General features: G+C 51.1%; 1 protein-coding gene across 2 annotated transcripts in view; it reads left to right on the forward strand.

Annotated features, from left to right (window-relative positions):
* Positions 1-26,517, forward strand: part of LOC145850536 (C-terminal-binding protein 2) — a 283,476-nt gene that overhangs the window by 215,869 nt on the left and 41,090 nt on the right. For both annotated transcript variants that reach the window (XM_082978774.1, XM_082978775.1), the window contains exon 3: positions 5,319-5,463. In XM_082978774.1, the coding sequence (XP_082834900.1) occupies positions 5,319-5,463 (145 nt within the window). The remainder of the gene's footprint in view (positions 1-5,318; positions 5,464-26,517) is intronic.

Below are 26,517 nucleotides of genomic sequence, written 5' to 3' on the forward strand. Positions count from 1 at the left end.
GCCAGCATTGTGTGTGCAATGCCAGGGTTGTGGGTTCGATTCCCACGGGGGGCCAGTACATTTACATTTACATTTTAGTCATTTAGCAGACGCTCTTATCCAGAGCGACTTACAAATTGGTGCATTCACCTTTAATATCCAGTGGAACAACCACTTTACAATAGTGCATCTAAATCTTTTAAGGGGGGGGTTAGAAGGATTACTTTATCCTATCCCAGGTATTCCTTGAAGAGGTGGGGTTTCAGGTGTCTCCGGAAGGTGGTGATTGACTCCGCTGTCCTGGCGTCGTGAGGGAGCTTGTTCCACCATTGGGGTGCCAGAGCAGCGAACAGTTTTGACTGGGCTGAGCGGGAACTGTGCTTCCTCAGAGGTAGGGAGGCGAGCAGGCCAGAGGTGGATGAACGGAGTGCCCTTGTTTGGGTGTAGGGCCTGATCAGAGCCTGAAGGTACGGAGGTGCCGTTCCCCTCACAGCTCCGTAGGCAAGCACCATGGTCTTGTAGCGGATGCGAGCTTCGACTGGAAGCCAGTGGAGAGAGCGGAGGAGCGGGGTGACGTGAGAGAACTTGGGAAGGTTGAACACCAGACGGGCTGCGGCGTTCTGGATGAGTTGTAGGGGTTTAATGGCACAGGCAGGGAGCCCAGCCAACAGCGAGTTGCAGTAATCCAGACGGGAGATGACAAGTGCCTGGATTAGGACCTGCGCCGCTTCCTGTGTGAGGCAGGGTCGTACTCTGCGAATGTTGTAGAGCATGAACCTACAGGATCGGGTCACCGCCTTGATGTTGGTGGAGAACGACAGGGTGTTGTCCAGGGTCACGCCAAGGCTCTTAGCACTCTGGGAGGAGGACACAAGGGAGTTGTCAACCGTGATGGCGAGATCATGGAACGGGCAGTCCTTCCCCGGGAGGAAGAGCAGCTCCGTCTTGCCGAGGTTCAGCTTGAGGTGGTGATCCGTCATCCACACTGATATGTCTGCCAGACATGCAGAGATGCGATTCGCCACCTGGTTGTCAGAAGGGGGAAAGGAGAAGATTAATTGTGTGTCGTCTGCATAGCAATGATATGAGAGACCATGTGAGGATATGACAGAGCCAAGTGACTTGGTGTATAGCGAGAATAGGAGTGGGCCAAGAACAGAGCCCTTGGGGACACCAGTGGTGAGAGCACGTGGTGCGGAGACAGATTCTCGCCACGCCACCTGGTAGGAGCGACCTGTCAGGTAGGACGCAATCCAAGCGTGCGCGGTGCCGGAGATGCCCAGCTCGGAGAGGGTGGAGAGGAGGATCTGATGGTTCACGGTATCAAAGGCAGCAGATAGGTCTAGAAGGATGAGAGCAGAGGAGAGAGAGTTAGCTTTAGCAGTGCGGAGAGCCTCCGTGACACAGAGAAGAGCAGTCTCAGTTGAATGCCCAGTCTTGAAACCTGACTGATTAGGATCAAGAAGGTCATTCTGAGAGAGATAGCAAGAGAGCTGGCCAAGCACGGCGCGTTCAAGAGTTTTGGAGAGAAAGGAAAGAAGGGATACTGGCCTGTAGTTGTTGACATCGGAGGGATCGAGTGTAGGTTTTTTCAGAAGGGGTGCAACTCTCGCTCTCTTGAAGACGGAAGGGACGTAGCCAGCGGTCAAGGATGCGTTGATGAGCGAGGTGAGGTAGGGGAGAAGGTCTCCGGAAATGGTCTGGAGAAGAGAGGAGGGGATAGGGTCAAGTGGGCAGGTTGTTGGGCGGCCGGCCGTCACAAGACGCGAGAGTTCATCTGGAGAGAGAGGGGAGAAAGAGGTCAAAGCACAGGGTAGGGCAGTGTGAGCAGGACCAGCAGTGTCGTTTGACTTAGCAAACGAGGATCGGATGTCGTCAACCTTCTTTTCAAAATGGTTGACGAAGTCATCCGCAGAGAGGGAGGAGGGGGGGGGGGAGGGGGAGGAGGATTAAGGAGGGAGGAGAAGGTAGCAAAGAGCTTCCTAGGGTTAGAGGCAGATGCTTGGAGTTTAGAGTGGTAGAAAGTGGCTTTAGCAGCAGAGACAGAAGAGGAAAATGTAGAGAGGAGGGAGTGAAAGGAATGCCAGGTCCGCAGGGAGGCGAGTTTTCCTCCATTTCCGCTCGGCTGCCCGGAGCCCTGTTCTGTGAGCTCGCAGTGAGTCGTCGAGCCACGGAGCAGGAGGGGAGGACCGAGCCGGCCTGGAGGATAGGGGACAGAGGAAATCAAAGGATGCAGAGAGGGAGGAGAGGAGGGTTGAGGAGGCAGAATCAGGAGATAGGTTGGAGAAGGTTTGAGCAGAGGGAAGAGATGATAGGATGGAAGAGGAGAGAGTAGCGGGAGAGAGAGAGCGAAGGTTGGGACGGCGCAATACCATCCGAGTAGGGGGAGAGTGAGAAGTGTTGAATGAGAGCGAGAGGGAAAAGGATACAAGGTAGTGGTCGGAGACTTGGAGGGGAGTTGCAATGAGATTAGTGGAAGAACAGCATCTAGTAAAGATGAGGTCAAGCGTATTGCCTGCCTTGTGAGTAGGGGGGGAAGGTGAGAGGGTGAGGTCGAAAGAGGAGAGGAGTGGAAAGAAGGAGGCAGAGAGGAATGAGTCGAAGGTAGACGTGGGGAGGTTAAAGTCACCCAGAACTGTGAGAGGTGAGCCATCCTCAGGAAAGGAACTTATCAAGGCGTCAAGCTCATTGATGAACTCTCCAAGGGAACCTGGAGGGCGATAAATGATAAGGATGTTAAGCTTGAAAGGGCTGGTAACTGTGACAGCATGGAATTCAAATGAGGAGATAGACAGATGGGTCAGGGGAGAAAGAGAGAATGTCCACTTGGGAGAGATGAGGATTCCAGTGCCACCACCCCGCTGGCTCGATGCTCTAGGGGTATGCGAGAACACGTAGTCAGACGAGGAGAGAGCAGTAGGAGTAGCAGTGTTATCTGTGGTGATCCATGTTTCCGTCAGCGCCAGGAAGTCTAGGGACTGGAGGGTAGCATAGGCTGAGATGAACTCAGCCTTGTTGGCCGCAGAGACCTGGAACTCCACGTGGGTCGTGCGCGCTGGGACCACCAGGTTAGAGTGGCAGCGGCCACGCGGTGTGAAGCGTTTGTATGGCCTGTGCAGAGGAGAGAGAACAGGGATAGGCGGACACATAGTAGACAAGCTACAGAAGAGGCTACGCTAATGCAAATGAGATTGGAGTGACAAGTGGACTACACGTCTCGAATGTTCAGGAAGTTAAGCTTACGTTGCAAAAATGTTATTGACTAAAATGATACAGTACTGCTGGCTGGTGGAGTAGGCTAGCTAGCAGTGGCTGCGTTGTTGACTTTGAACGTGTAGCTGGCTAGGTAACCTCGGTAGTTTCAGTACTACACCTTGTCATGATACAAAGCAACTTTGTAGCTAGCTAGCTAACATAACACTAATCAAGACGTTCCTTGTAGTGTATTTAGTTTCAACAATGCTGCTCGTCGGTAATAGTTGGCTAGGTTAGGAAAAATGGCGTCGCGGGGGACGGAAATAGCTGGCTAGCTAACCTCGATGGCTGGCTAGCTAACAATTATCAATTAACAATTATCAAGCTATGACAAAGACAACTAGGTAGCTCGCTAGGTAACACTGCACTAGTCAAATCGTTCCGTTGTGAAGTATTAGTAACTACAGCGCTGCTAGTCGGTAACAGATGGCTATCTGGCAGTGGGTTAATGATGACTAGGTGTGTTGAGTAAGTTTGGCGCCGCGTCGCGGCTGGCTAGGACACCTCGATAATACTCAAACTCAAGCTACACAATTATCTTAGATACAGAGACAGCACAGACAACTATGTAGCTGGCTAACTAACACTAACACCACACTAATCAAGTCGTTGCGTTGTAATGTAATAGTTTCTGCGGTGCTGTTAGTCGGTAGAAGTTGGCTAGCTAACAGTGATGACTAGCTAGCTAGCAGCTAGCAGTGTTGACTACGTTAGGAGGACGAAGATAGCTAGCCTCGATAATTACTCAGTTACTCTAAACTACACAATTATCTTTGATACAAAGACGGCTATGTAGCTAGCTAAGAAGAATTGCTCAGATCAAACAAATCAAGCCGTTGTAATGTAGCGAAGTGGAATATTACCTGTGGAGCGAAGCGTGGTGCGACGTACAAAAAAAAAAAAATATATATATATATATATATATATATATATATATATATATATATATATATATATATATTATTTATTTTTTATATATTATATATATATATATATTATATATTATATTATATATTATTTTATATATTATTTTTTTTAAATAAATGCATGAAATGAAATGTATGCATTCACTACTGTAAAGCGCTCTGGATAAGAACGTCTGCTAAATGACTAAAATGTAAAATGTCTAACTGAGTGACTGTCAGTGACACATTTATTCTATTTTTATTTATTTATTTATTTTATTTAACGAGCCAAGTCAGTTAAGAAAAAAATCTTATTTACAATGACGGCCTGCCGGGGAACAGTGGGTTAACTGCCATGTTCAGGGGCAGAACGACAGATTTTTACCTTGTCAGCTCAGGGATTACTGGCCCAATGTTATAACCTTTCGGTTACTGGCCCAACGCTCTAACCACTAGGCTACCTGCCTAACAAGAGGAAGACTGACGATGCACAAACCATTTTAGAAATGGCACCTTGTGTATTCTACTATTTTACCTAGCAACAATAAGTTGAGACCCCGACTGATTACCGAGGTCTGGACTGTGCAGCTACGGCCCTGTGAGGTTAGTGTCCTAACTGTGTAGCTACGGCCCTGTGAGGAAGTGTCCTAACTGTGTAGCTACGGCCCTGTGAGGAAGTGTCCTAACTGTGTAGCTACGGCCCTGTGAGGAAGTGTCCTAACTGTGCAGCTACGGCCCTGTGAGGTTAGTGTCCTAACTGTGTAGCTACGGCCCTGTGAGGAAGTGTCCTAACTGTGTAGCTACGGCCCTGTGAGGTTAGTGTCCTAACTGTGCAGCTACGGCCCTGTGAGGAAGTCTCCTAACTGTGTAGCTACGGCCCTGTGAGGAAGTGTCCTAACTGTGTAGTTACGGCCCTGTGAGGTTAGTGTCCTAACTGTGTAGCTACGGCCCTGTGAGGAAGTGTCCTAACTGTGGAGCTACGGCCCCGTGAGGAAGTATCCTAACTGTGTAGCTACGGCCTTGTGAGGAAGTGTCCTAACTGTGCAGCTACGGCCTTGTGAGGAAGTCTCCTAACTGTGTAGCTACGGCCCTGTGAGGAAGTGTCCTAACTGTGTGTGTGACAGTGTTGTGTATGTCCTCCTGACCATGTATCTTGACCATGTTTGTTTGTCTCTCCAGGTGTTGAACGAGGCGGTAGGGGCCATGATGTACCACACCATCACTCTGACCAGAGAGGACCTAGAGAAGTTCAAGGCTCTACGCATCATCATCCGCATCGGCAGCGGCTACGACAACATCGACATCAAGGCAGCCGGAGAGCTGGGTACGCACCGATACTCACTGTAGTCATTTAGCAGACACTTTTATCCAAAGTTACTTTCGTTAACACATGCAGTGCATTCGGAAAGTATTCAGACCCCTTGATTTTTTTTTTCTTCCACATTTTGTTACGTTACAGCCGTATTCTAAAATGGATGAAATAAATGTTTGTCCTCATCACACACAATACCCCAATAATGACAACGCAAAAAACAGGTTTTTATAAATTGTAGCTAATTTATTACAAATAGAAAACAGAAATACCTTTATTTACATAAATATTCAGACCTTTTGCTATGAGACTCGAAATTGAGCTCAGGTGCATCCTGTTTCCATTGATCATCCTTGAGATGTCAGAGCAAATATCAAGCCATGAGGTCAAAGGAATTGTCCGTAGAGCTCCGAGACAGGATTGTGTCAAGGCACAGATCTGGGGAAGGGTACCAACACATTTCTGCAGCATTGAAGGTTCCCAAGAACACAGTGGCCTCCATCATTCTTAAATGGAAGAAGTTTGGAACCACCAAGACTCTTCCTAGAGCTGGCCGCCCGGACAAACTGAGCAATCGGGGGAGAAGAGCCTTGGTCAGGGAGGTGACCAAAAACCTGATGGTCACTCTGACAGAGCTCCAGAGTTTCTCTGTGGAAATGGGAGAACCTTCTTGAAGGACAACCATCTCTGCAGCACTCCACCAATCAGGCCTTTATGTTAGAGTGGCCACTTCTCAGTAAAAGGCACATGACAGCCCGCTTGGAGTTTGCCAAAATTCACCTAAAGAACTCTCAGACCATTTGATTCAAGATTCTCTGGTCTGACGAAACAAGGTTGAACTCTTTGGCCTGAATGCCAAGCGTCACGTCTGGAGGAAACCTGGCACCATCCCTACGGTGAAGCATGGTGGTGGCAGCATTATGCTATGGGGATATTTATCATCTGCAGGGACTGGGAGACTAGTCAGGATCTAGGGAAAGATGAAGTACAGAGACATCCTTGATGAAAACCTGCTCCAGAGGACTCAGGACCTTAGACTGGGGTGAAGGTTCACCTTACAACAGGACAACGACCCTAAGCACACAGCCAAGACAACGCAGGAGTGGTTTCAGCACAAATCTCTGAATGTCCTTGAGTGGCCCAGCCAGAACTCGGACTTGAACCCGATGGAACATTTCTGGAGCGACCTGAAAATAGCTATGCAGCAATGCTCCCCATCCAATCTGAGAGGATCTGCAGAGAAGAATGGGAGAAACTCCCCAAATACAGGTTTGCCAAGCTTGTAGCATCGTACCCAAGAAGACTCGAGGCTGTAATCACTGCCAAAGGTGCTTCAACAAAGTACTGAGTAAAAGATCTGAATATTTATGTAATCGGGTATTGGGTATTGTATGGGGTATTGTATGGGGTATTGTAATGAAGGGTGTATTATATGGGGTATTGTATGGTATGGTATTGTATGGTATTGTATGGTATGGTATTGTATGGGGTATTGTATGGTATTATATGGGGTATGGTATTGTATGGGGTATTGTATGGTATTATATGGGGTATTGTATGGTATGGTATTGTATGGGGCATTGTATGGTATTGTATGGTATGGGGTATTATATGGGGTATTATATGGTATGGTATTGTATGGTATGGTATTATATGAGGTATTGTATGGTATTGTATGGTATTATGAGGTATTGTATGTGCAGGAGACAGAGGTCCGGAGTAATAGTGGGTTTTAATAGAAAATCTGGGAACAACACAAGAAGCCGAAAGGCACAGGGCGCACATAAATTCAACTCGGGAAAACACGTTCCCAAAACAAAAGACGCACGGGGCGCAGCCCGGTAAATATAATTAGCAACGAGCGCAGCACTCACTCACAACTGTCCAGAGTTGACATAAAACAATCCCGCACGAGAACCCAAACTGAAAATACACACTAAATAACCCCCCACTAATGACAGATATGAAACAGGTGCGGGATAGACAGACAAAACCAAAAGACACAGAAACATAGATCGGTGGCAGCTAATAGGCCGGCGACGACGACCGAGGAGGGCGCCACCTTCGTTGGATACTGTGACAATATGGGTTATTGTATGCTATTGTATTATGTATGGTATTGTATTATATGGGGGTATTGTATTATATGGTGTATTATATGGTATATATTATGTGGGGTATTGTATGGTATGTATTATATGGGGTATTGTATGGTATATATTATATGGGGTATTGTATGGTGTGTATTATATGGGGTTTTGTATGGTATGTATTATATGGGGTATTGTATGGTATGTATTATATGGGGTATTGAATGGTATGTATTATATGGGGTATGGTATGTATTATATGGGGTTTTGTATGGTATGTATTATATGGGGGTTTGTATGGTGTATATTATATGGGATATTGTATGGTATGTATTATATGGGGTATTGCATGGTATGTATTATATGGGGTTTTGTATGGTATGCTCCCCTCTAACAAATTAACAACTGCATTTCTACACAACTGATCTACATCTAACCTGTGTTTGTTTCTGTAATGGCATCTCTTAATCTAACTCTGTCCTCCTCCACCCCCAGGTGTCTCTAACTCTGTATGTCCTCCTCCTCCCCCAGGTGTCTCTAACTCTGTCCTCCTCCTCCCCCAGGTGTCTCTAACTCTGTAAGTGTCCTCCTCCCCCAGGTGTCTCTAACGCTGTGTGTCCACCTCCCCGAGGTGTCTCTTAATCTAACTCTGTCCTCCTCCTCCAGGTGTCTCTAACTCTGTATGTGTCCGCCTCCCCCAGGTGTCTCTAACTCTGTGTGTCCTCCGCCCCATGTGTCTCTTAATCTAACTCTGTGTCTCCTCCTCCCCCAGATGTCTCTAACTCTGTGTCTCCTCCTCCCCCAGGTGTCTCTAACTCTGTATGTGTCCTCCTCCCCCAGGTGTCTCTAACTCTGTGTCGCCTCCTCCCCCAGGTGTCTCTAACTCTGTGTGTGCTCCTCCCCCAGGTGTCTCTAACTCTGTCTGTCCTCCTCCCCCAGGTGTCTCTTAATCTAACTCTGTGTCTCCTCCTCCCCCAGATGTCTCTAACTCTGTGTCTCCTCCTCCCCCAAGTGTCTCTAACTCTGTGTCTCCTCCTCCCCAGGTGTCTCCAACTCTGTATATCCTCCTCCCCCAGGTGTCTCTCAATCTAACTCTGTATGTCCTCCTCCCCCAGGTGTCTCTAACTCTGTCTGTCCTCCTCCCCCAGGTGTCTCTTAATCTAACTCTGTGTCTCCTCCTCCCCCAGATGTCTCTAACTCTGTGTCGCCTCCTCCCCCAAGTGTCTCTAACTCTGTGTCTCCTCCTCCCCCCGGTGTCTCTAACTCTGTATATCCTCCTCCCCCAGGTGTCTCTCAATCTAACTCTGTATGTCCTCCTCCCCCAGGTGTCTCTAACTCTGTATGTCCTCCTCCCCCAGGTGTCTCTAACTCTGTATGTCCTCCTCCCCCAGGTGTCTCTAATTCTGTATGTCCTCCTCCCCCAGGTGTCTCTTAATCTAACTCTGTGTCTCCTCCTCCCCCAGGTGTCTCTAACCTTGTCTGTCCTCCTCCCCCAGGTGTCTCTAACTCTGTATGTCCTCCTCCCCCAAGTGTCTCTTAATCTAACTCTGTACGTGTCCTCCTCCCCCAAGTGTCTCTTAATCTAACTCTGTATGTGTCCTCCTCCCCCAGGTGTCTCTTAATCTAACTCTGTATGTCCTCCACCCCCAGGTGTCTCTAACTCTGTATGTCCTCCTCCCCCAGGTGTCTCTAACTCAGTGTCTCCCCCTCCCCCAGGTGTCTCTAACTCAGTGTCTCCTCCTCCCCCAGGTGTCTCTTAATCTAACTCTGTCCTCCTCCTCCAGGTGTCTCTTAATCTAACTCTGTCCTCCTCCCCCAGGTGTCTCTAACTCTGTGTGTCCGCCTCCCCCAGGTGTCTCTAACTCTGTATGTCCTCCTCCTCCAGGTGTCTCTTAATCTAACTCTGTCCTCCTCCTCCAGGTGTCTCTTAATCTAACTCTGTCCTCCTCCTCCAGGTGTCTCTTAATCTAACTCTGTCCTCCTCCTCCAGGTGTCTCTTAATCTAACTCTGTCCTCCTCCTTCAGGTGTCTCTAACTCTGTGTCTCCTCCTCCCCCAGGTGTCTCTAAGTCTGTGTGTCCTCCTCCTCCAGGTGTCTCTTAATCTAACTCTGTATGTCCTGCTCCTCCAGGTGTCTCTTAATCTAACTCTGTCCTCCTCCACCAGGTGTCTCTAACTCTGTATGTCTCCTCCCCCAGGTGTCTCTAACTCTGTATGTCCTCCTCCCCCAGGTGTCTCTTAATCTAACTCTGTATGTCTTCCTCCCCCAGGTGTCTCTAACTCTGTATGTCCTCCTCCCCCAGGTGTCTCTAACTCTGTGTCTCCTCCTCCCCGAGGTGTCTCTAACTCTGTGTCTCCTCCTCCCCCAGGTGTCTCTAACTCTGTATGTCCTCCTCCCCCAGGTGTCTCTTAATCTAACTCTGTATGTCCTCCTCCCCCAGGTGTCTCTCAATCTAACTCTGTATGTCCTCCTCCCCCAGGTGTCTCTAACTCTGTCTGTCCTCCTCCCCCAGGTGTCTCTTAATCTAACTCTGTGTCTCCTCCTCCCCCAGATGTCTCTAACTCTGTGTCGCCTCCTCCCCCAAGTGTCTCTAACTCTGTGTCTCCTCCTCCCCCCGGTGTCTCTAACTCTGTATATCCTCCTCCCCCAGGTGTCTCTCAATCTAACTCTGTATGTCCTCCTCCCCCAGGTGTCTCTAACTCTGTATGTCCTCCTCCCCCAGGTGTCTCTAACTCTGTATGTCCTCCTCCCCCAGGTGTCTCTAATTCTGTATGTCCTCCTCCCCCAGGTGTCTCTTAATCTAACTCTGTGTCTCCTCCTCCCCCAGGTGTCTCTAACCTTGTCTGTCCTCCTCCCCCAGGTGTCTCTAACTCTGTATGTCCTCCTCCCCCAAGTGTCTCTTAATCTAACTCTGTACGTGTCCTCCTCCCCCAAGTGTCTCTTAATCTAACTCTGTATGTGTCCTCCTCCCCCAGGTGTCTCTTAATCTAACTCTGTATGTCCTCCACCCCCAGGTGTCTCTAACTCTGTATGTCCTCCTCCCCCAGGTGTCTCTAACTCAGTGTCTCCCCCTCCCCCAGGTGTCTCTAACTCAGTGTCTCCTCCTCCCCCAGGTGTCTCTTAATCTAACTCTGTCCTCCTCCTCCAGGTGTCTCTTAATCTAACTCTGTCCTCCTCCCCCAGGTGTCTCTAACTCTGTGTGTCCGCCTCCCACAGGTGTCTCTAACTCTGTATGTCCTCCTCCTCCAGGTGTCTCTTAATCTAACTCTGTCCTCCTCCTCCAGGTGTCTCTTAATCTAACTCTGTCCTCCTCCTCCAGGTGTCTCTTAATCTAACTCTGTCCTCCTCCTCCAGGTGTCTCTTAATCTAACTCTGTCCTCCTCCTCCAGGTGTCTCTTAATCTAACTCTGTCCTCCTCCTTCAGGTGTCTCTAACTCTGTGTCTCCTCCTCCCCCAGGTGTCTCTAAGTCTGTGTGTCCTCCTCCTCCAGGTGTCTCTTAATCTAACTCTGTCCTCCTCCACCAGGTGTCTCTAACTCTGTATGTCTCCTCCCCCAGGTGTCTCTAACTCTGTATGTCCTCCTCCCCCAGGTGTCTCTTAATCTAACTCTGTATGTCTTCCTCCCCCAGGTGTCTCTAACTCTGTATGTCCTCCTCCCCCAGGTGTCTCTAACTCTGTGTCTCCTCCTCCCCGAGGTGTCTCTAACTCTGTGTCTCCTCCTCCCCCAGGTGTCTCTAACTCTGTATGTCCTCCTCCCCCAGGTGTCTCTTAATCTAACTCTGTATGTCCTCCTCCCCCAGGTGTCTCTTAATCTAACTCTGTATGTCCTCCTCCCCCAGGTGTCTCTAACTCTGTATGTCCTCCTCCCCCATGTGTCTCTAACACTGTATGTCCTCCTCCCCCAGGTGTCTCTAATTCTGTATGTCCTCCTCCCCCAGGTGTCTCTTAATCTAACTCTGTATGTCCTCCTCCCCCAGGTGTCTCTTAATCTAACTCTGTATGTCCTCCTCCCCCAGGTGTCTCTTAATCTAACTCTGTGTCTCCTCCTCCCCCAGGTGTCTCTAACCTTGTATGTCCTCCTCCCCCAGGTGTCTCTAACTCTGTATGTCCTCCTCCCCCAGGTGTCTCTAATTCTGTATGTCCTCCTCCCCCAGGTGTCTCTTAATCTAACTCTGTGTCTCCTCCTCCCCCAGGTGTCTCTAACCTTGTATGTCCTCCTCCCCCAGGTGTCTCTAACTCTGTATGTCCTCCTCCCCCAAGTGTCTCTTAATCTAACTCTGTACGTGTCCTCCTCCCCCAAGTGTCTCTTAATCTAACTCTGTATGTGTCCTCCTCCCCCAGGTGTCTCTTAATCTAACTCTGTATGTCCTCCTCCCCCAGGTGTCTCTAACTCTGTATGTCCTCCTCCCCCAGGTGTCTCTAACTCAGTGTCGTCCCCCTCCCCCAGGTGTCTCTAACTCTGTGTCCTCCTCCCCCAGGTGTCTCTAACTCTGTAGTCCTCCTCCCCAGGTGTCTCTAACTCTGTGGCCGCTCCCCAGGTGTCTCTTAATCTAACTCTGTCCCCTCCCCCAGGTGTCTCTAACTCTGTATGTCCTCCTCCCCCAGGTGTCTCTAAATCTGTGTGTCCTCCTTCCCCAGGTGTCTCTAACTCTGTGTGTCCTCCTCCCCCAGGTGTCTCTAACTCTGTATGTCCTCCTCCTCCAGGTGTCTCTTAATCTAACTCTGTCCCCCACCTCCAGGTGTCTCTTAATCTAACTCTGTCCGCCTCCCCCAGGTGTCTCTAACTCTGTATGTCCTCCTCCCCCAGGTGTCTCTAACTCTGTGTGTCCTCCTTCCCCAGGTGTCTCTAACTCTGTATGTCCTCCTCCTCCAGGTGTCTCTTAATCTAACTCTGTCCTCCTCCTCCAGGTGTCTCTTAATCTGACTCTGTCCTCCTCCCCCAGGTGTCTCTAACTCTGTGTGTCCGCCTCCCCCAGGTGTCTCTAACTCTGTATGTCCTCCTCCTCCAGGTGTCTCTTAATCTAACTCTGTCCTCCTCCTCCAGGTGTCTCTAACTCTGTGTCTCCTCCTCCCACAGGTGTCTCTACCTCTGTGTGTCCTCCTCCCCCAGGTGTCTCTAACTCTGTGTCTCCTCCTCCCCCAGGTGTCTCTAACTCTGTGTGTCCTCCTCCTCCAGGTGTCTCTTAATCTAACTCTGTATGTCCTGCTCCTCCAGGTGTCTCTTAATCTAACTCTGTCCTCCTCCCCCAGGTGTCTCTAACTCTGTATGTCTCCTCCCCCAGGTGTCTCTAACTCTGTATGTCCTCCTCCCCCAGGTGTCTCTTAATCTAACTCTGTATGTCCTCCTCCCCCAGGTGTCTCTAACTCTGTGTCCTCCTCCCCCAGGTGTCTCTAACTCTGTATGTCCTCCTCCCCAGGTGTCTCTTAATCTAACTCTGTATGTCCTGCTCCTCCAGGTGTCTCTTAATCTAACTCTGTCCTCCTCCCCCAGGTGTCTCTAACTCTGTATGTCTCCTCCCCCAGGTGTCTCTAACTCTGTATGTCCTCCTCCCCCAGGTGTCTCTAACTCTGTATGTCCTCCTCCCCCAGGTGTCTCTAACTCTGTATGTCCTCCTCCCCCAGGTGTCTCTAACTCTGTATGTCCTCCTCCCCCAGGTGTCTCTAACTCTGTGTCTCCTCCTCCCCCAGGTGTCTCTAACTCTGTATGTCCTCCTCCCCCAGGTGTCTCTTAATCTAACTCTGTATGTCCTCCTCCCCCAGTTGTCTCTAACTCTGTATGTCCTCCTCCCCCAGGTGTCTCTAACTCTGTATGTCCTCCTCCCCCAGGTGTCTCTAACTCTGTATGTCCTCCTCCCCCAGGTGTCTCTAACTCTGTATGTCCTCCTCCCCCAGGTGTCTCTAATTCTGTATGTCCTCCTCCCCCAGGTGTCTCTTAATCTAACTCTGTATGTCCTCCTCCCCCAAGTGTCTCTTAATCTAACTCTGTATGTGTCCTCCTCCCCCAAGTGTCTCTTAATCTAACTCTGTATGTGTCCTCCTCCCCCAGGTGTCTCTTAATCTAACTCTGTATGTCCTCCTCCTCCAGGTGTCTCTAACTCTGTGTCTCCTCCTCCCCCAGGTGTCTCTACCTCTGTGTGTCCTCCTCCCCCAGGTGTCTCTAACTCTGTGTGTCCTCCTCCTCCAGGTGTCTCTTAATCTAACTCTGTATGTCCTGCTCCTCCAGGTGTCTCTTAATCTAACTCTGTCCTCCTCCCCCAGGTGTCTCTAACTCTGTATGTCTCCTCCCCCAGGTGTCTCTAACTCTGTATGTCCTCCTCCCCGTGGTGTCTCTAACTCTGTGTCCTCCTCCCCCAGGTGTCTCTAACTCTGTATGTCCTCCTCCCCCAGGTGTCTCTAACTCTGTATGTCCTCCTCCCCCAGGTGTCTCTAACTCTGTGTCTCCTCCTCCCCCAGGTGTCTCTAACTCTGTGTCTCCTCCTCCCCCAGGTGTCTCTAACTCTGTATGTCCTCCTCCCCCAGGTGTCTCTTAATCTAACTCTGTATGTCCTCCTCCCCCAGTTGTCTCTAACTCTGTATGTCCTCCTCCCCCAGGTGTCTCTAACTCTGTATGTCCTCCTCCCCCAGGTGTCTCTAACTCTGTATGTCCTCCTCCCCCAGGTGTCTCTAATTCTGTATGTCCTCCTCCCCCAGGTGTCTCTTAATCTAACTCTGTGTCTCCTCCTCCCCCAGGTGTCTCTAACCTTGTGTACTCCTCCCCCAGGTGTCTCTTAATCTAACTCTGTATGTGTCCTCCTCCCCCAAGTGTCTCTTAATCTAACTCTGTATGTGTCCTCCTCCCCCAGGTGTCTCTTAATCTAACTCTGTATGTCCTCCTCCTCCAGGTGTCTCTAACTCTGTGTCTCCTCCTCCCCCAGGTGTCTCTACCTCTGTGTGTCCTCCTCCCCAGGTGTCTCTAACTCTGTGTCCTCCTCCCCCAGGTGTCTCTAACTCTGTGTGTCCTCCTCCTCCAGGTGTCTCTTAATCTAACTCTGTATGTCCTGCTCCTCCAGGTGTCTCTTAATCTAACTCTGTCCTCCTCCCCCAGGTGTCTCTAACTCTGTATGTCTCCTCCCCCCGGTGTCTCTAACTCTGTATGTCCTCCTCCCCCAGGTGTCTCTTAATCTAACTCTGTATGTCCTCCTCCCCCAGGTGTCTCTAACTCTGTGTCCTCCTCCCCCAGGTGTCTCTAACTCTGTATGTCCTCCTCCCCAGGTGTCTCTAACTCTGTGTGTCCGCCTCCCCCAGGTGTCTCTTAATCTAACTCTGTATGTCCTCCTCCCCCAGGTGTCTCTAACTCTGTGTCCTCCTCCCCCAGGTGTCTCTAACTCTGTATGTCCTCCTCCCCAGGTGTCTCTTAATCTAACTCTGTATGTCCTCCTCCCCCAGGTGTCTCTAACTCTGTATGTCCTCCTCCCCCAGGTGTCTCTAACTCTGTATGTCCTCCTCCCCCAGGTGTCTCTAACTCTGTATGTCCTCCTCCCCCAGGTGTCTCTAACTCTGTGTCTCCTCCTCCCCCAGGTGTCTCTAACTCTGTGTCTCCTCCTCCCCCAGGTGTCTCTAACTCTGTATGTCCTCCTCCCCCAGGTGTCTCTTAATCTAACTCTGTATGTCCTCCTCCCCCAGGTGTCTCTAACTCTGTATGTCCTCCTCCCCAGGTGTCTCTAACTCTGTATGTCCTCCTCCCCAGGTGTCTCTAACTCTGTATGTCCTCCTCCCCCAGGTGTCTCTAATTCTCTAACTCTGTGTCTCCTCCTCCCCCATGTGTCTCTAACTCTGTGTGTCCTCCTCCTCCAGGTGTCTCTTAATCTAACTCTGTATGTCCTGCTCCTCCAGGTGTCTCTTAATCTAACTCTGTCCTCCTCCCCCAGGTGTCTCTAACTCTGTATGTCTCCTCCCCCAGGTGTCTCTAACTCTGTATGTCCTCCTCCCCCAGGTGTCTCTAACTCTGTGTCCTCCTCCCCCAGGTGTCTCTAACTCTGTATGTCCTCCTCCCCCAGGTGTCTCTAACTCTGTATGTCCTCCTCCCCCAGGTGTCTCTAACTCTGTGTCTCCTCCTCCCCCAGGTGTCTCTAACTCTGTGTCTCCTCCTCCCCCAGGTGTATCTAACTCTGTATGTCCTCCTCCCCCAGGTGTCTCTTAATCTAACTCTGTATGTCCTCCTCCCCCAGGTGTCTCTAACTCTGTATGTCCTCCTCCCCCAGGTGTCTCTAACTCTGTATGTCCTCCTCCCCCAGGTGTCTCTAACTCTGTATGTCCTCCTCCCCCAGGTGTCTCTAACTCTGTATGTCCTCCTCCCCCAGGTGTCTCTAATTCTGTATCTCCTCCTCCCCCAGGTGTCTCTAATTCTGTATGTCCTCCTCCCCCAGGTGTCTCTTAATCTAACTCTGTGTCTCCTCCTCCCCCAGGTGTCTCTTAATCTAACTCTGTATGTGTCCTCCTCCCCCAAGTGTCTCTTAATCTAACTCTGTATGTGTCCTCCTCCCCCAGGTGTCTCTTAATCTAACTCTGTATGTCCTCCTCCTCCAGGTGTCTCTAACTCTGTGTCTCCTCCTCCCCCAGGTGTCTCTACCTCTGTGTGTCCTCCTCCCCCAGGTGTCTCTAACTCTGTGTGTCCTCCTCCTCCAGGTGTCTCTTAATCTAACTCTGTATTCCTCCTCCTCCAGGTGTCTCTTAATCTAACTCTGTTGCCTCCTCCCCCAGGTGTCTCTAACTCTGTATGTCTCCTCCCCCAGGTGTCTCTAACTCTGTGTCCTCCTCCCCCAGGTGTCTCTAACTCTGTATGTCCTCCTCCCCCAGGTGTCTCTAACTCTGTGTGTCCGCCTCCCCCAGGTGTCTCTTAATCTAACTCTGTCCGCCTCCCCCAGGTGTCTCTAACTCTGTATGTCCTCCTCCCCCAGGTGTCTCTAACTCTGTGTGTCCTCCTCCCCCAGGTGTCTCTAACTCTGTATGTCCTCCTCCTCCAGGTGTCTCTTAATCTAACTCTGTCCTCCTCCTCCAGGTGTCTCTTAATCTGACTCTGTCCTCCTCCCCCAGGTGTCTCTAACTCTGTGTGTCCGCCTCCCCCAGGTGTCTCTAACTCTGTATGTCCTCCTCCTCCAGGTGTCTCTTAATCTAACTCTGTCCTCCTCCTCCAGGTGTCTCTAACTCTGTGTCTCCTCCTCCCACAGGTGTCTCTACCTCTGTGTGTCCTCCTCCCCCAGGTGTCTCTAACTCTGTGTCTCCTCCTCCCCCAGGTGTCTCTAACTCTGTGTGTCCTCCTCCTCCAGGTGTCTCTTAATCTAACTCTGTATGTCCTGCTCCTCCAGGTGTCTCTTAATCTAACTCTGTCCTCCTCCTCCAGGTGTCTCTTAATCTAACTCTGTATGTCCTCCTCCCCCAGGTGTCTCTAACTCTGTATGTCTCCTCCCCCAGGTGTCTCTAACTCTGTATGTCCTCCTCCCCCAGGTGTCTCTTAATCTAACTCTGTATGTCCTCCTCCCCCAGGTGTCTCTAACTCTGTGTCCTCCTCCCCCAGGTGTCTCTAACTCTGTATGTCCTCCTCCCCAGGTGTCTCTTAATCTAACTCTGTATGTCCTCCTCCCCCAGGTGTCTCTAACTCTGTATGTCCTCCTCCCCCAGGTGTCTCTAACTCTGTATGTCCTCCTCCCCCAGGTGTCTCTAACTCTGTATGTCCTTCCCCCGTGTCTCTAATCTGTGTCTCCTCCCCAGGTGTCTCTAACTCTGTGTCTCCTCCCCCAGGTGTCTCTAACCTGTATGTCCTCCTCCCCCAGGTGTCTCTAACTCTGTCCTCCTCCCCCAGGTGTCTCTAACTCTGTATGTCTCCTCCCCCAGGTGTCTCTAACTCTGTATGTCCTCCTCCCCCAGGTGTCTCTAACTCTGTGTCCTCCTCCCCCAGGTGTCTCTAACTCTGTATGTCCTCCTCCCCCAGGTGTCTCTAACTCTGTATGTCCTCCTCCCCCAGGTGTCTCTAACTCTGTGTCCTCCTCCCCCAGGTGTCTCTAACTCTGTATGTCCTCCTCCCCCAGGTGTCTCTTAATCTAACTCTGTATGTCCTCCTCCCCCAGTTGTCTCTAACTCTGTATGTCCTCCTCCCCCAGGTGTCTCTAACTCTGTATGTCCTCCTCCCCCAGGTGTCTCTAACTCTGTATGTCCTCCTCCCCCAGGTGTCTCTAATTCTGTATGTCCTCCTCCCCCAGGTGTCTCTAATTCTGTATGTCCTCCTCCCCCAGGTGTCTCTTAATCTAACTCTGTGTCTCCTCCTCCCCCAGGTGTCTCTTAATCTAACTCTGTATGTGTCCTCCTCCCCCAAGTGTCTCTTAATCTAACTCTGTATGTGTCCTCCTCCCCCAGGTGTCTCTTAATCTAACTCTGTATGTCCTCCTCCTCCAGGTGTCTCTAACTCTGTGTCTCCTCCTCCCCCAGGTGTCTCTACCTCTGTGTGTCCTCCTCCCCCAGGTGTCTCTAACTCTGTGTGTCCTCCTCCTCCAGGTGTCTCTTAATCTAACTCTGTATGTCCTGCTCCTCCAGGTGTCTCTTAATCTAACTCTGTCCTCCTCCCCCAGGTGTCTCTAACTCTGTATGTCTCCTCCCCCAGGTGTCTCTAACTCTGTATGTCCTCCTCCCCGGTGTCTCTAACTCTGTGTCCTCCTCCCCAGGTGTCTCTAACTCTGTATGTCCTCCTCCCCCAGGTGTCTCTAACTCTGTATGTCCTCCTCCCCCAGGTGTCTCTAACTCTGTGTCTCCTCCTCCCCCAGGTGTCTCTAACTCTGTGTCTCCTCCTCCCCCAGGTGTATCTAACTCTGTATGTCCTCCTCCCCCAGGTGTCTCTTAATCTAACTCTGTATGTCCTCCTCCCCCAGTTGTCTCTAACTCTGTATGTCCTCCTCCCCCAGGTGTCTCTAACTCTGTATGTCCTCCTCCCCCAGGTGTCTCTAACTCTGTATGTCCTCCTCCCCCAGGTGTCTCTAATTCTGTATGTCCTCCTCCCCCAGGTGTCTCTTAATCTAACTCTGTGTCTCCTCCTCCCCCAGGTGTCTCTAACCTTGTATGTACTCCTCCCCCAGGTGTCTCTTAATCTAACTCTGTATGTGTCCTCCTCCCCCAAGTGTCTCTTAATCTAACTCTGTATGTGTCCTCCTCCCCCAGGTGTCTCTTAATCTAACTCTGTATGTCCTCCTCCTCCAGGTGTCTCTAACTCTGTGTCTCCTCCTCCCCCAGGTGTCTCTACCTCTGTGTGTCCTCCTCCCCCAGGTGTCTCTAACTCTGTGTCTCCTCCTCCCCCAGGTGTCTCAACTCTGTGTGTCCTCCTCCTCCAGGTGTCTCGATATCTAACTCTGTATTTCCTGATCCTCCAGGTGTCTCTTAATCTAACTCTGTCCTCCTCCCCCAGGTGTCTCTAACTCTGTATGTCTCCTCCCCCAGGTGTCTCTAACTCTGTATGTCCTAATCCCCCAGGTGTCTCTTAATCTAACTCTGTATGTCCTCCTCCCCCAGGTGTCTCTAACTCTGTGTCCTCCTCCCCCAGGTGTCTCTAACTCTGTATGTCCTCCTCCCCAGGTGTCTCTAACTCTGTGTGTCCGCCTCCCCCATGTGTCTCTTAATCTAACTCTGTCCGCCTCCCCCAGGTGTCTCTAACTCTGTATGTCTCCTCCCCCAGGTGTCTCTAACTCTGTATGTCCTCCTCCCCCAGGTGTCTCTAACTCTGTGTGTCCGCCTCCCCCAGGTGTCTCTAACTCTGTATGTCCTCCTCCTCCAGGTGTCTCTTAATCTAACTCTGTCCTCCTCCTCCAGGTGTCTCTAACTCTGTGTCTCCTCCTCCCACAGGTGTCTCTACCTCTGTGTGTCCTCCTCCCCCAGGTGTCTCTAACTCTGTGTCTCCTCCTCCCCCAGGTGTCTCTAACTCTGTGTGTCCTCCTCCTCCAGGTGTCTCTTAATCTAACTCTGTATGGCCTGCTCCTCCAGGTGTCTCTTAATCTAACTCTGTATGTCCTCCTCCCCCAGGTGTCTCTAACTCTGTATGTCTCCTCCCCCAGGTGTCTCTAACTCTGTATGCTCTCCTCCCCCAGGTGTCTCTTAATCTAACTCTGTATGTCCTCCTCCCCCAGGTGTCTCTAACTCTGTGTCCTCCTCCCCCAGGTGTATCTAACTCTGTATGTCCTCCTCCCCCAGGTGTCTCTTAATCTAACTCTGTATGTCCTCCTCCCCCAGGTATCTCTAACTCTGTATGTCCTCCTCCCCCAGGTGTCTCTAACTCTGTATGTCCTCCTCCCCCAGGTGTCTCTAACTCTGTATGTCCTCCTCCCCCTGGTGTCTCTAATTCTGTATGTCCTCCTCCCCCAGGTGTCTCTTAATCTAACTCTGTGTCTCCTCCTCCCCCAGGTGTCTCTAACCTTGTATGTCCTCCTTCCCCAGGTGTCTCTAACTCTGTATGTCCTCCTCCTCCAGGTGTCTCCTAATCTAACTCTGTCCTCCTCCTCCAGGTGTCTCTTAATCTGACTCTGTCCTCCTCCCCCAGGTGTCTCTAACTCTGTGTGTCCGCCTCCCCCAGGTGTCTCTAACTCTGTATGTCCTCCTCCTCCAGGTGTCTCTTAATCTAACTCTGTCCTCCTCCTCCAGGTGTCTCTAACTCTGTGTCTCCTCCTCCCACAGGTGTCTCTACCTCTGTGTGTCCTCCTCCCCAGGTGTCTCTAACTCTGTGTCTCCTCCTCCCCCATGTGTCTCTAACTCTGTGTGTCCTCCTCCTCCAGGTGTCTCTTAATCTAACTCTGTATGTCCTGCTCCTCCAGGTGTCTCTTAATCTAACTCTGTCCTCCTCCCCCAGGTGTCTCTAACTCTGTATGTCTCCTCCCCCAGGTGTCTCTAACTCTGTATGTCCTCCTCCCCCAGGTGTCTCTAACTCTGTGTCCTCCTCCCCCAGGTGTCTCTAACTCTGTATGTCCTCCTCCCCCAGGTGTCTCTAACTCTGTATGTCCTCCTCCCCCAGGTGTCTCTAACTCTGTGTCTCCTCCTCCCCCAGGTGTCTCTAACTCTGTGTCTCCTCCTCCCCCAGGTGTATCTAACTCTGTATGTCCTCCTCCCCCAGGTGTCTCTTAATCTAACTCTGTATGTCCTCCTCCCCCAGTTGTCTCTAACTCTGTATGTCCTCCTCCCCCAGGTGTCTCTAACTCTGTATGTCCTCCTCCCCCAGGTGTCTCTAACTCTGTATGTCCTCCTCCCCCAGGTGTCTCTAATTCTGTATGTCCTCCTCCCCCAGGTGTCTCTAATTCTGTATGTCCTCCTCCCCCAGGTGTCTCTTAATCTAACTCTGTGTCTCCTCCTCCCCCAGGTGTCTCTTAATCTAACTCTGTATGTGTCCTCCTCCCCCAAGTGTCTCTTAATCTAACTCTGTATGTGTCCTCCTCCCCCAGGTGTCTCTTAATCTAACTCTGTATGTCCTCCTCCTCCAGGTGTCTCTAACTCTGTGTCTCCTCCTCCCCCAGGTGTCTCTACCTCTGTGTGTCCTCCTCCCCCAGGTGTCTCTAACTCTGTGTGTCCTCCTCCTCCAGGTGTCTCTTAATCTAACTCTGTCCTCCTCCCCCAGGTGTCTCTAACTCTGTATGTCTCCTCCCCCAGGTGTCTCTAACTCTGTATGTCCTAATCCCCCAGGTGTCTCTTAATCTAACTCTGTATGTCCTCCTCCCCCAGGTGTCTCTAACTCTGTGTCCTCCTCCCCCAGGTGTCTCTAACTCTGTATGTCCTCCTCCCCAGGTGTCTCTAACTCTGTGTGTCCGCCTCCCCCAGGTGTCTCTTAATCTAACTCTGTCCGCCTCCCCCAGGTGTCTCTAACTCTGTATGTCCTCCTCCCCCAGGTGTCTCTAACTCTGTATGTCCTCCTCCCCCAGGTGTCTCTAACTCTGTATGTCCTCCTCCTCCAGGTGTCTCTTAATCTAACTCTGTCCTCCTCCTCCAGGTGTCTCTTAATCTAACTCTGTCCTCCTCCCCCAGGTGTCTCTAACTCTGTGTGTCCGCCTCCCCCAGGTGTCTCTAACTCTGTATGTCCTCCTCCTCCAGGTGTCTCTTAATCTAACTCTGTCCTCCTCCTCCAGGTGTCTCTAACTCTGTGTCTCCTCCTCCCACAGGTGTCTCTACCTCTGTGTGTCCTCCTCCCCCAGGTGTCTCTAACTCTGTGTCTCCTCCTCCCCCAGGTGTCTCTAACTCTGTGTGTCCTCCTCCTCCAGGTGTCTCTTAATCTAACTCTGTATGTCCTGCTCCTCCAGGTGTCTCTTAATCTAACTCTGTCCTCCTCCTCCAGGTGTCTCTTAATCTAACTCTGTATGTCCTCCTCCCCCAGGTGTCTCTAACTCTGTATGTCTCCTCCCCCAGGTGTCTCTAACTCTGTATGTCCTCCTCCCCCAGGTGTCTCTTAATCTAACTCTGTATGTCCTCCTCCCCCAGGTGTCTCTAACTCTGTGTCCTCCTCCCCCAGGTGTATCTAACTCTGTATGTCCTCCTCCCCCAGGTGTCTCTTAATCTAACTCTGTATGTCCTCCTCCCCCAGGTATCTCTAACTCTGTATGTCCTCCTCCCCCAGGTGTCTCTAACTCTGTATGTCCTCCTCCCCCTGGTGTCTCTAATTCTGTATGTCCTCCTCCCCCAGGTGTCTCTTAATCTAACTCTGTGTCTCCTCCTCCCCCAGGTGTCTCTAACCTTGTATGTCCTCCTCCCCCAGGTGTCTCTAACTCTGTATGTCCTCCTCCCCCAAGTGTCTCTTAATCTAACTCTGTATGTGTCCTCCTCCCCCAGGTGTCTCTTAATCTAGCTCTGTATGTCCTCCTCCCCCAGGTGTCTCTAACTCTGTGTGTCCTCCTCCTCCAGGTGTCTATTAATCTAACTCTGTATGTCCTGCTCCTCCAGGTGTCTCTTAATCTAACTCTGTCCTCCTCCCCCAGGTGTCTCTAACTCTGTATGTCTCCTCCCCAGGTGTCTCTAACTCTGTATGTCCTCCTCCCCCAGGTGTCTCTTAATCTAACTCTGTATGTCCTCCTCCTCCAGGTGTCTATTAATCTAACTCTGTATGGCCTGCTCCCCCAGGTGTCTCTTAATCTAACTCTGTATGTCCGCCTCCCCCAGGTCTCTCTAACTCTGTATGTCCTCCTCCCCCAGGTGTCTCTAACTCTGTGTGTCCTCCTTCCCCAGGTGTCTCTAACTCTGTGTGTCCTCCTCCCCCAGGTGTCTCTAACTCTGTGTGTCTTCCTCCCCCAGGTGTCTCTAACTCTGTATGTCCTCCTCCTCCAGGTGTCTCTTAATCTAACTCTGTCCTCCTCCTCCAGGTGTCTCTTAATCTAACTCTGTCCTCCTCCCCCAGGTGTCTCTAACTCTGTGTGTCCGCCTCCCCCAGGTGTCTCTAACTCTGTATGTCCTCCTCCTCCAGGTGTCTCTTAATCTAACTCTGTCCTCCTCCTCCAGGTGTCTCTAACTCTGTGTCTCCTCCTCCCACAGGTGGCTCTACCTCTGTGTGTCCTCCTCCCCCAGGTGTCTCTAACTCTGTGTCTCCTCCTCCCCCAGGTGTCTCTAACTCTGTGTGTCCTCCTCCTCCAGGTGTCTCTTAATCTAACTCTGTATGTCCTGCTCCTCCAGGTGTCTCTTAATCTAACTCTGTCCTCCTCCTCCAGGTGTCTCTTAATCTAACTCTGTATGTCCTCCTCCCCCAGGTGTCTCTAACTCTGTATGTCTCCTCCCCCAGGTGTCTCTAACTCTGTATGTCCTCCTCCCCCAGGTGTCTCTTAATCTAACTCTGTATGTCCTCCTCCCCCAGGTGTCTCTAACTCTGTGTCCTCCTCCCCCAGGTGTATCTAACTCTGTATGTCCTCCTCCCCCAGGTGTCTCTTAATCTAACTCTGTATGTCCTCCTCCCCCAGGTATCTCTAACTCTGTATGTCCTCCTCCTCCTCCTCCCCCAGGTGTCTCTAACTCTGTGTGTCCTCCTCCTCCAGGTGTCTCTTAATCTAACTCTGTATGTCCTCCTCCTCCAGGTGTCTCTTAATCTAACTCTGTATGTCCTCCTCCCCCAGGTGTCTCTAACTCTGTATGTCCTCCTCCCCAGGTGTCTCTAACTCTGTGTGTCTCCTCCCGCAGGTGTCTCTAACTCTGTATGTCCTCCTCCCCCAGGTGTCTCTTAATCTAACTCTGTATGTCCTCCTCCCCCAGGTGTCTCTAACTCTGTGTCCTCCTGCCCCAGGTGTCTCTAACTCTGTGTGTCCTCCTCCTCCAGGTGTCTCTTAATCTAACTCTGTATGTCCTGCTCCTCCAGGTGTCTCTTAATCTAACTCTGTCCTCCTCCCCCAGGTGTCTCTAACTCTGTATGTCTCCTCCCCCAGGTGTCTCTAACTCTGTATGTCCTCCTCCCCCAGGTGTCTCTTAATCTAACTCTGTATGTCCTCCTCCCCCAGGTGTCTCTAACTCTGTATGTCCTCCTCCCCCAGGTGTCTCTAACTCTGTATGTCCTCCTCCCCAGGTGTCTCTAACTCTGTGTGTCCGCCTCCCCCAGGTGTCTCTTAATCTAACTCTGTCCGCCTCCCCCTGGTGTCTCTAACTCTGTATGTCCTCCTCCCCCAGGTGTCTCTAACTCTGTGTGTCCTCCTTCCCCAGGTGTCTCTTAATCTAACTCTGTATGTCCTCCTCCCCCAGGTGTCTCTAACTCTGTGTCCTCCTCCCCCAGGTGTCTTTAACTCTGTATGTCCTCCTCCCCAGGTGTCTCTAACTCTGTGTGTCCTCCTCCCCCAGGTGTCTCTAACTCTGTATGCCCTCCTCCTCCAGGTGTCTCTTAATCTAACTCTGTCCTCCTCCCCCAGGTGTCTCTTAATCTAACTCTGTATGTCCTCCTCCCCCAGGTGTCTCTAACTCTGTGTGTCCTCCTCCTCCAGGTGTCTATTAATCTAACTCTGTATGTCCTCCTCCCCCAGGTGTCTCTTAATCTAACTCTGTATGTCCTCCTCCCCCAGGTGTCTCTAACTCTGTATGTCCTCCTCCCCCAGGTGTCTTTAACTCTGTATGTCCTCCTCCCCCAGGTGTCTCTTAATCTAACTCTGTGTCTCCTCCTCCCCCAGGTGTCTCTAACCTTGTATGTCCTCCTCCCCCAGGTGTCTCTAACTCTGTATGTCCTCCTCCCCCAAGTGTCTCTTAATCTAACTCTGTATGTGTCCTCCTCCCCCAAGTGTCTCTTAATCTAACTCTGTATGTGTCCTCCTCCCCCAGGTGTCTCTAACTCTGTGTGTCCTCCTCCCCCAGGTGTCTCTAACTCTGTATGTCCTCCTCCCCCAGGTGTCTCTTAATCTAACTCTGTATGTCCTCCTCCCCCAGGTATCTCTAACTCTGTATGTCCTCCTCCCCCAGGTGTCTCTAACTCTGTATGTCCTCCTCCCCCTGGTGTCTCTAATTCTGTATGTCCTCCTCCCCCAGGTGTCTCTTAATCTAACTCTGTGTCTCCTCCTCCCCCAGGTGTCTCTAACCTTGTATGTCCTCCTCCCCCAGGTGTCTCTAACTCTGTATGTCCTCCTCCCCCAAGTGTCTCTTAATCTAACTCTGTATGTGTCCTCCTCCCCCAGGTGTCTCTTAATCTAGCTCTGTATGTCCTCCTCCCCCAGGTGTCTCTAACTCTGTGTGTCCTCCTCCTCCAGGTGTCTATTAATCTAACTCTGTATGTCCTGCTCCTCCAGGTGTCTCTTAATCTAACTCTGTCCTCCTCCCCCAGGTGTCTCTAACTCTGTATGTCTCCTCCCCAGGTGTCTCTAACTCTGTATGTCCTCCTCCCCCAGGTGTCTCTTAATCTAACTCTGTATGTCCTCCTCCTCCAGGTGTCTATTAATCTAACTCTGTATGGCCTGCTCCCCCAGGTGTCTCTTAATCTAACTCTGTATGTCCGCCTCCCCCAGGTCTCTCTAACTCTGTATGTCCTCCTCCCCCAGGTGTCTCTAACTCTGTGTGTCCTCCTTCCCCAGGTGTCTCTAACTCTGTGTGTCCTCCTCCCCCAGGTGTCTCTAACTCTGTGTGTCTTCCTCCCCCAGGTGTCTCTAACTCTGTATGTCCTCCTCCTCCAGGTGTCTCTTAATCTAACTCTGTCCTCCTCCTCCAGGTGTCTCTTAATCTAACTCTGTCCTCCTCCCCCAGGTGTCTCTAACTCTGTGTGTCCGCCTCCCCCAGGTGTCTCTAACTCTGTATGTCCTCCTCCTCCAGGTGTCTCTTAATCTAACTCTGTCCTCCTCCTCCAGGTGTCTCTAACTCTGTGTCTCCTCCTCCCACAGGTGGCTCTACCTCTGTGTGTCCTCCTCCCCCAGGTGTCTCTAACTCTGTGTCTCCTCCTCCCCCAGGTGTCTCTAACTCTGTGTGTCCTGCTCCTCCAGGTGTCTCTTAATCTAACTCTGTCCTCCTCCTCCAGGTGTCTCTTAATCTAACTCTGTATGTCCTCCTCCCCCAGGTGTCTCTAACTCTGTATGTCTCCTCCCCCAGGTGTCTCTAACTCTGTATGTCCTCCTCCCCCAGGTGTCTCTTAATCTAACTCTGTATGTCCTCCTCCCCCAGGTGTCTCTAACTCTGTGTCCTCCTCCCCCAGGTGTATCTAACTCTGTATGTCCTCCTCCCCCAGGTGTCTCTTAATCTAACTCTGTATGTCCTCCTCCCCCAGGTATCTCTAACTCTGTATGTCCTCCTCCCCCAGGTGTCTCTAACTCTGTATGTCCTCCTCCTCCAGGTGTCTCTAACTCTGTGTCTCCTCCTCCCACAGGTGGCTCTACCTCTGTGTGTCCTCCTCCCCCAGGTGTCTCTAACTCTGTGTCTCCTCCTCCCCCAGGTGTCTCTAACTCTGTGTGTCCTCCTCCTCCAGGTGTCTCTTAATCTAACTCTGTATGTCCTGCTCCTCCAGGTGTCTCTTTATCTAACTCTGTCCTCCTCCTCCAGGTGTCTC

This window comes from Salmo salar, chromosome 01 (assembly GCF_965601325.2).
Source record: "Salmo salar chromosome 01, fSalSal1, whole genome shotgun sequence".
Lineage (NCBI taxonomy): Eukaryota > Metazoa > Chordata > Actinopteri > Salmoniformes > Salmonidae > Salmo > Salmo salar.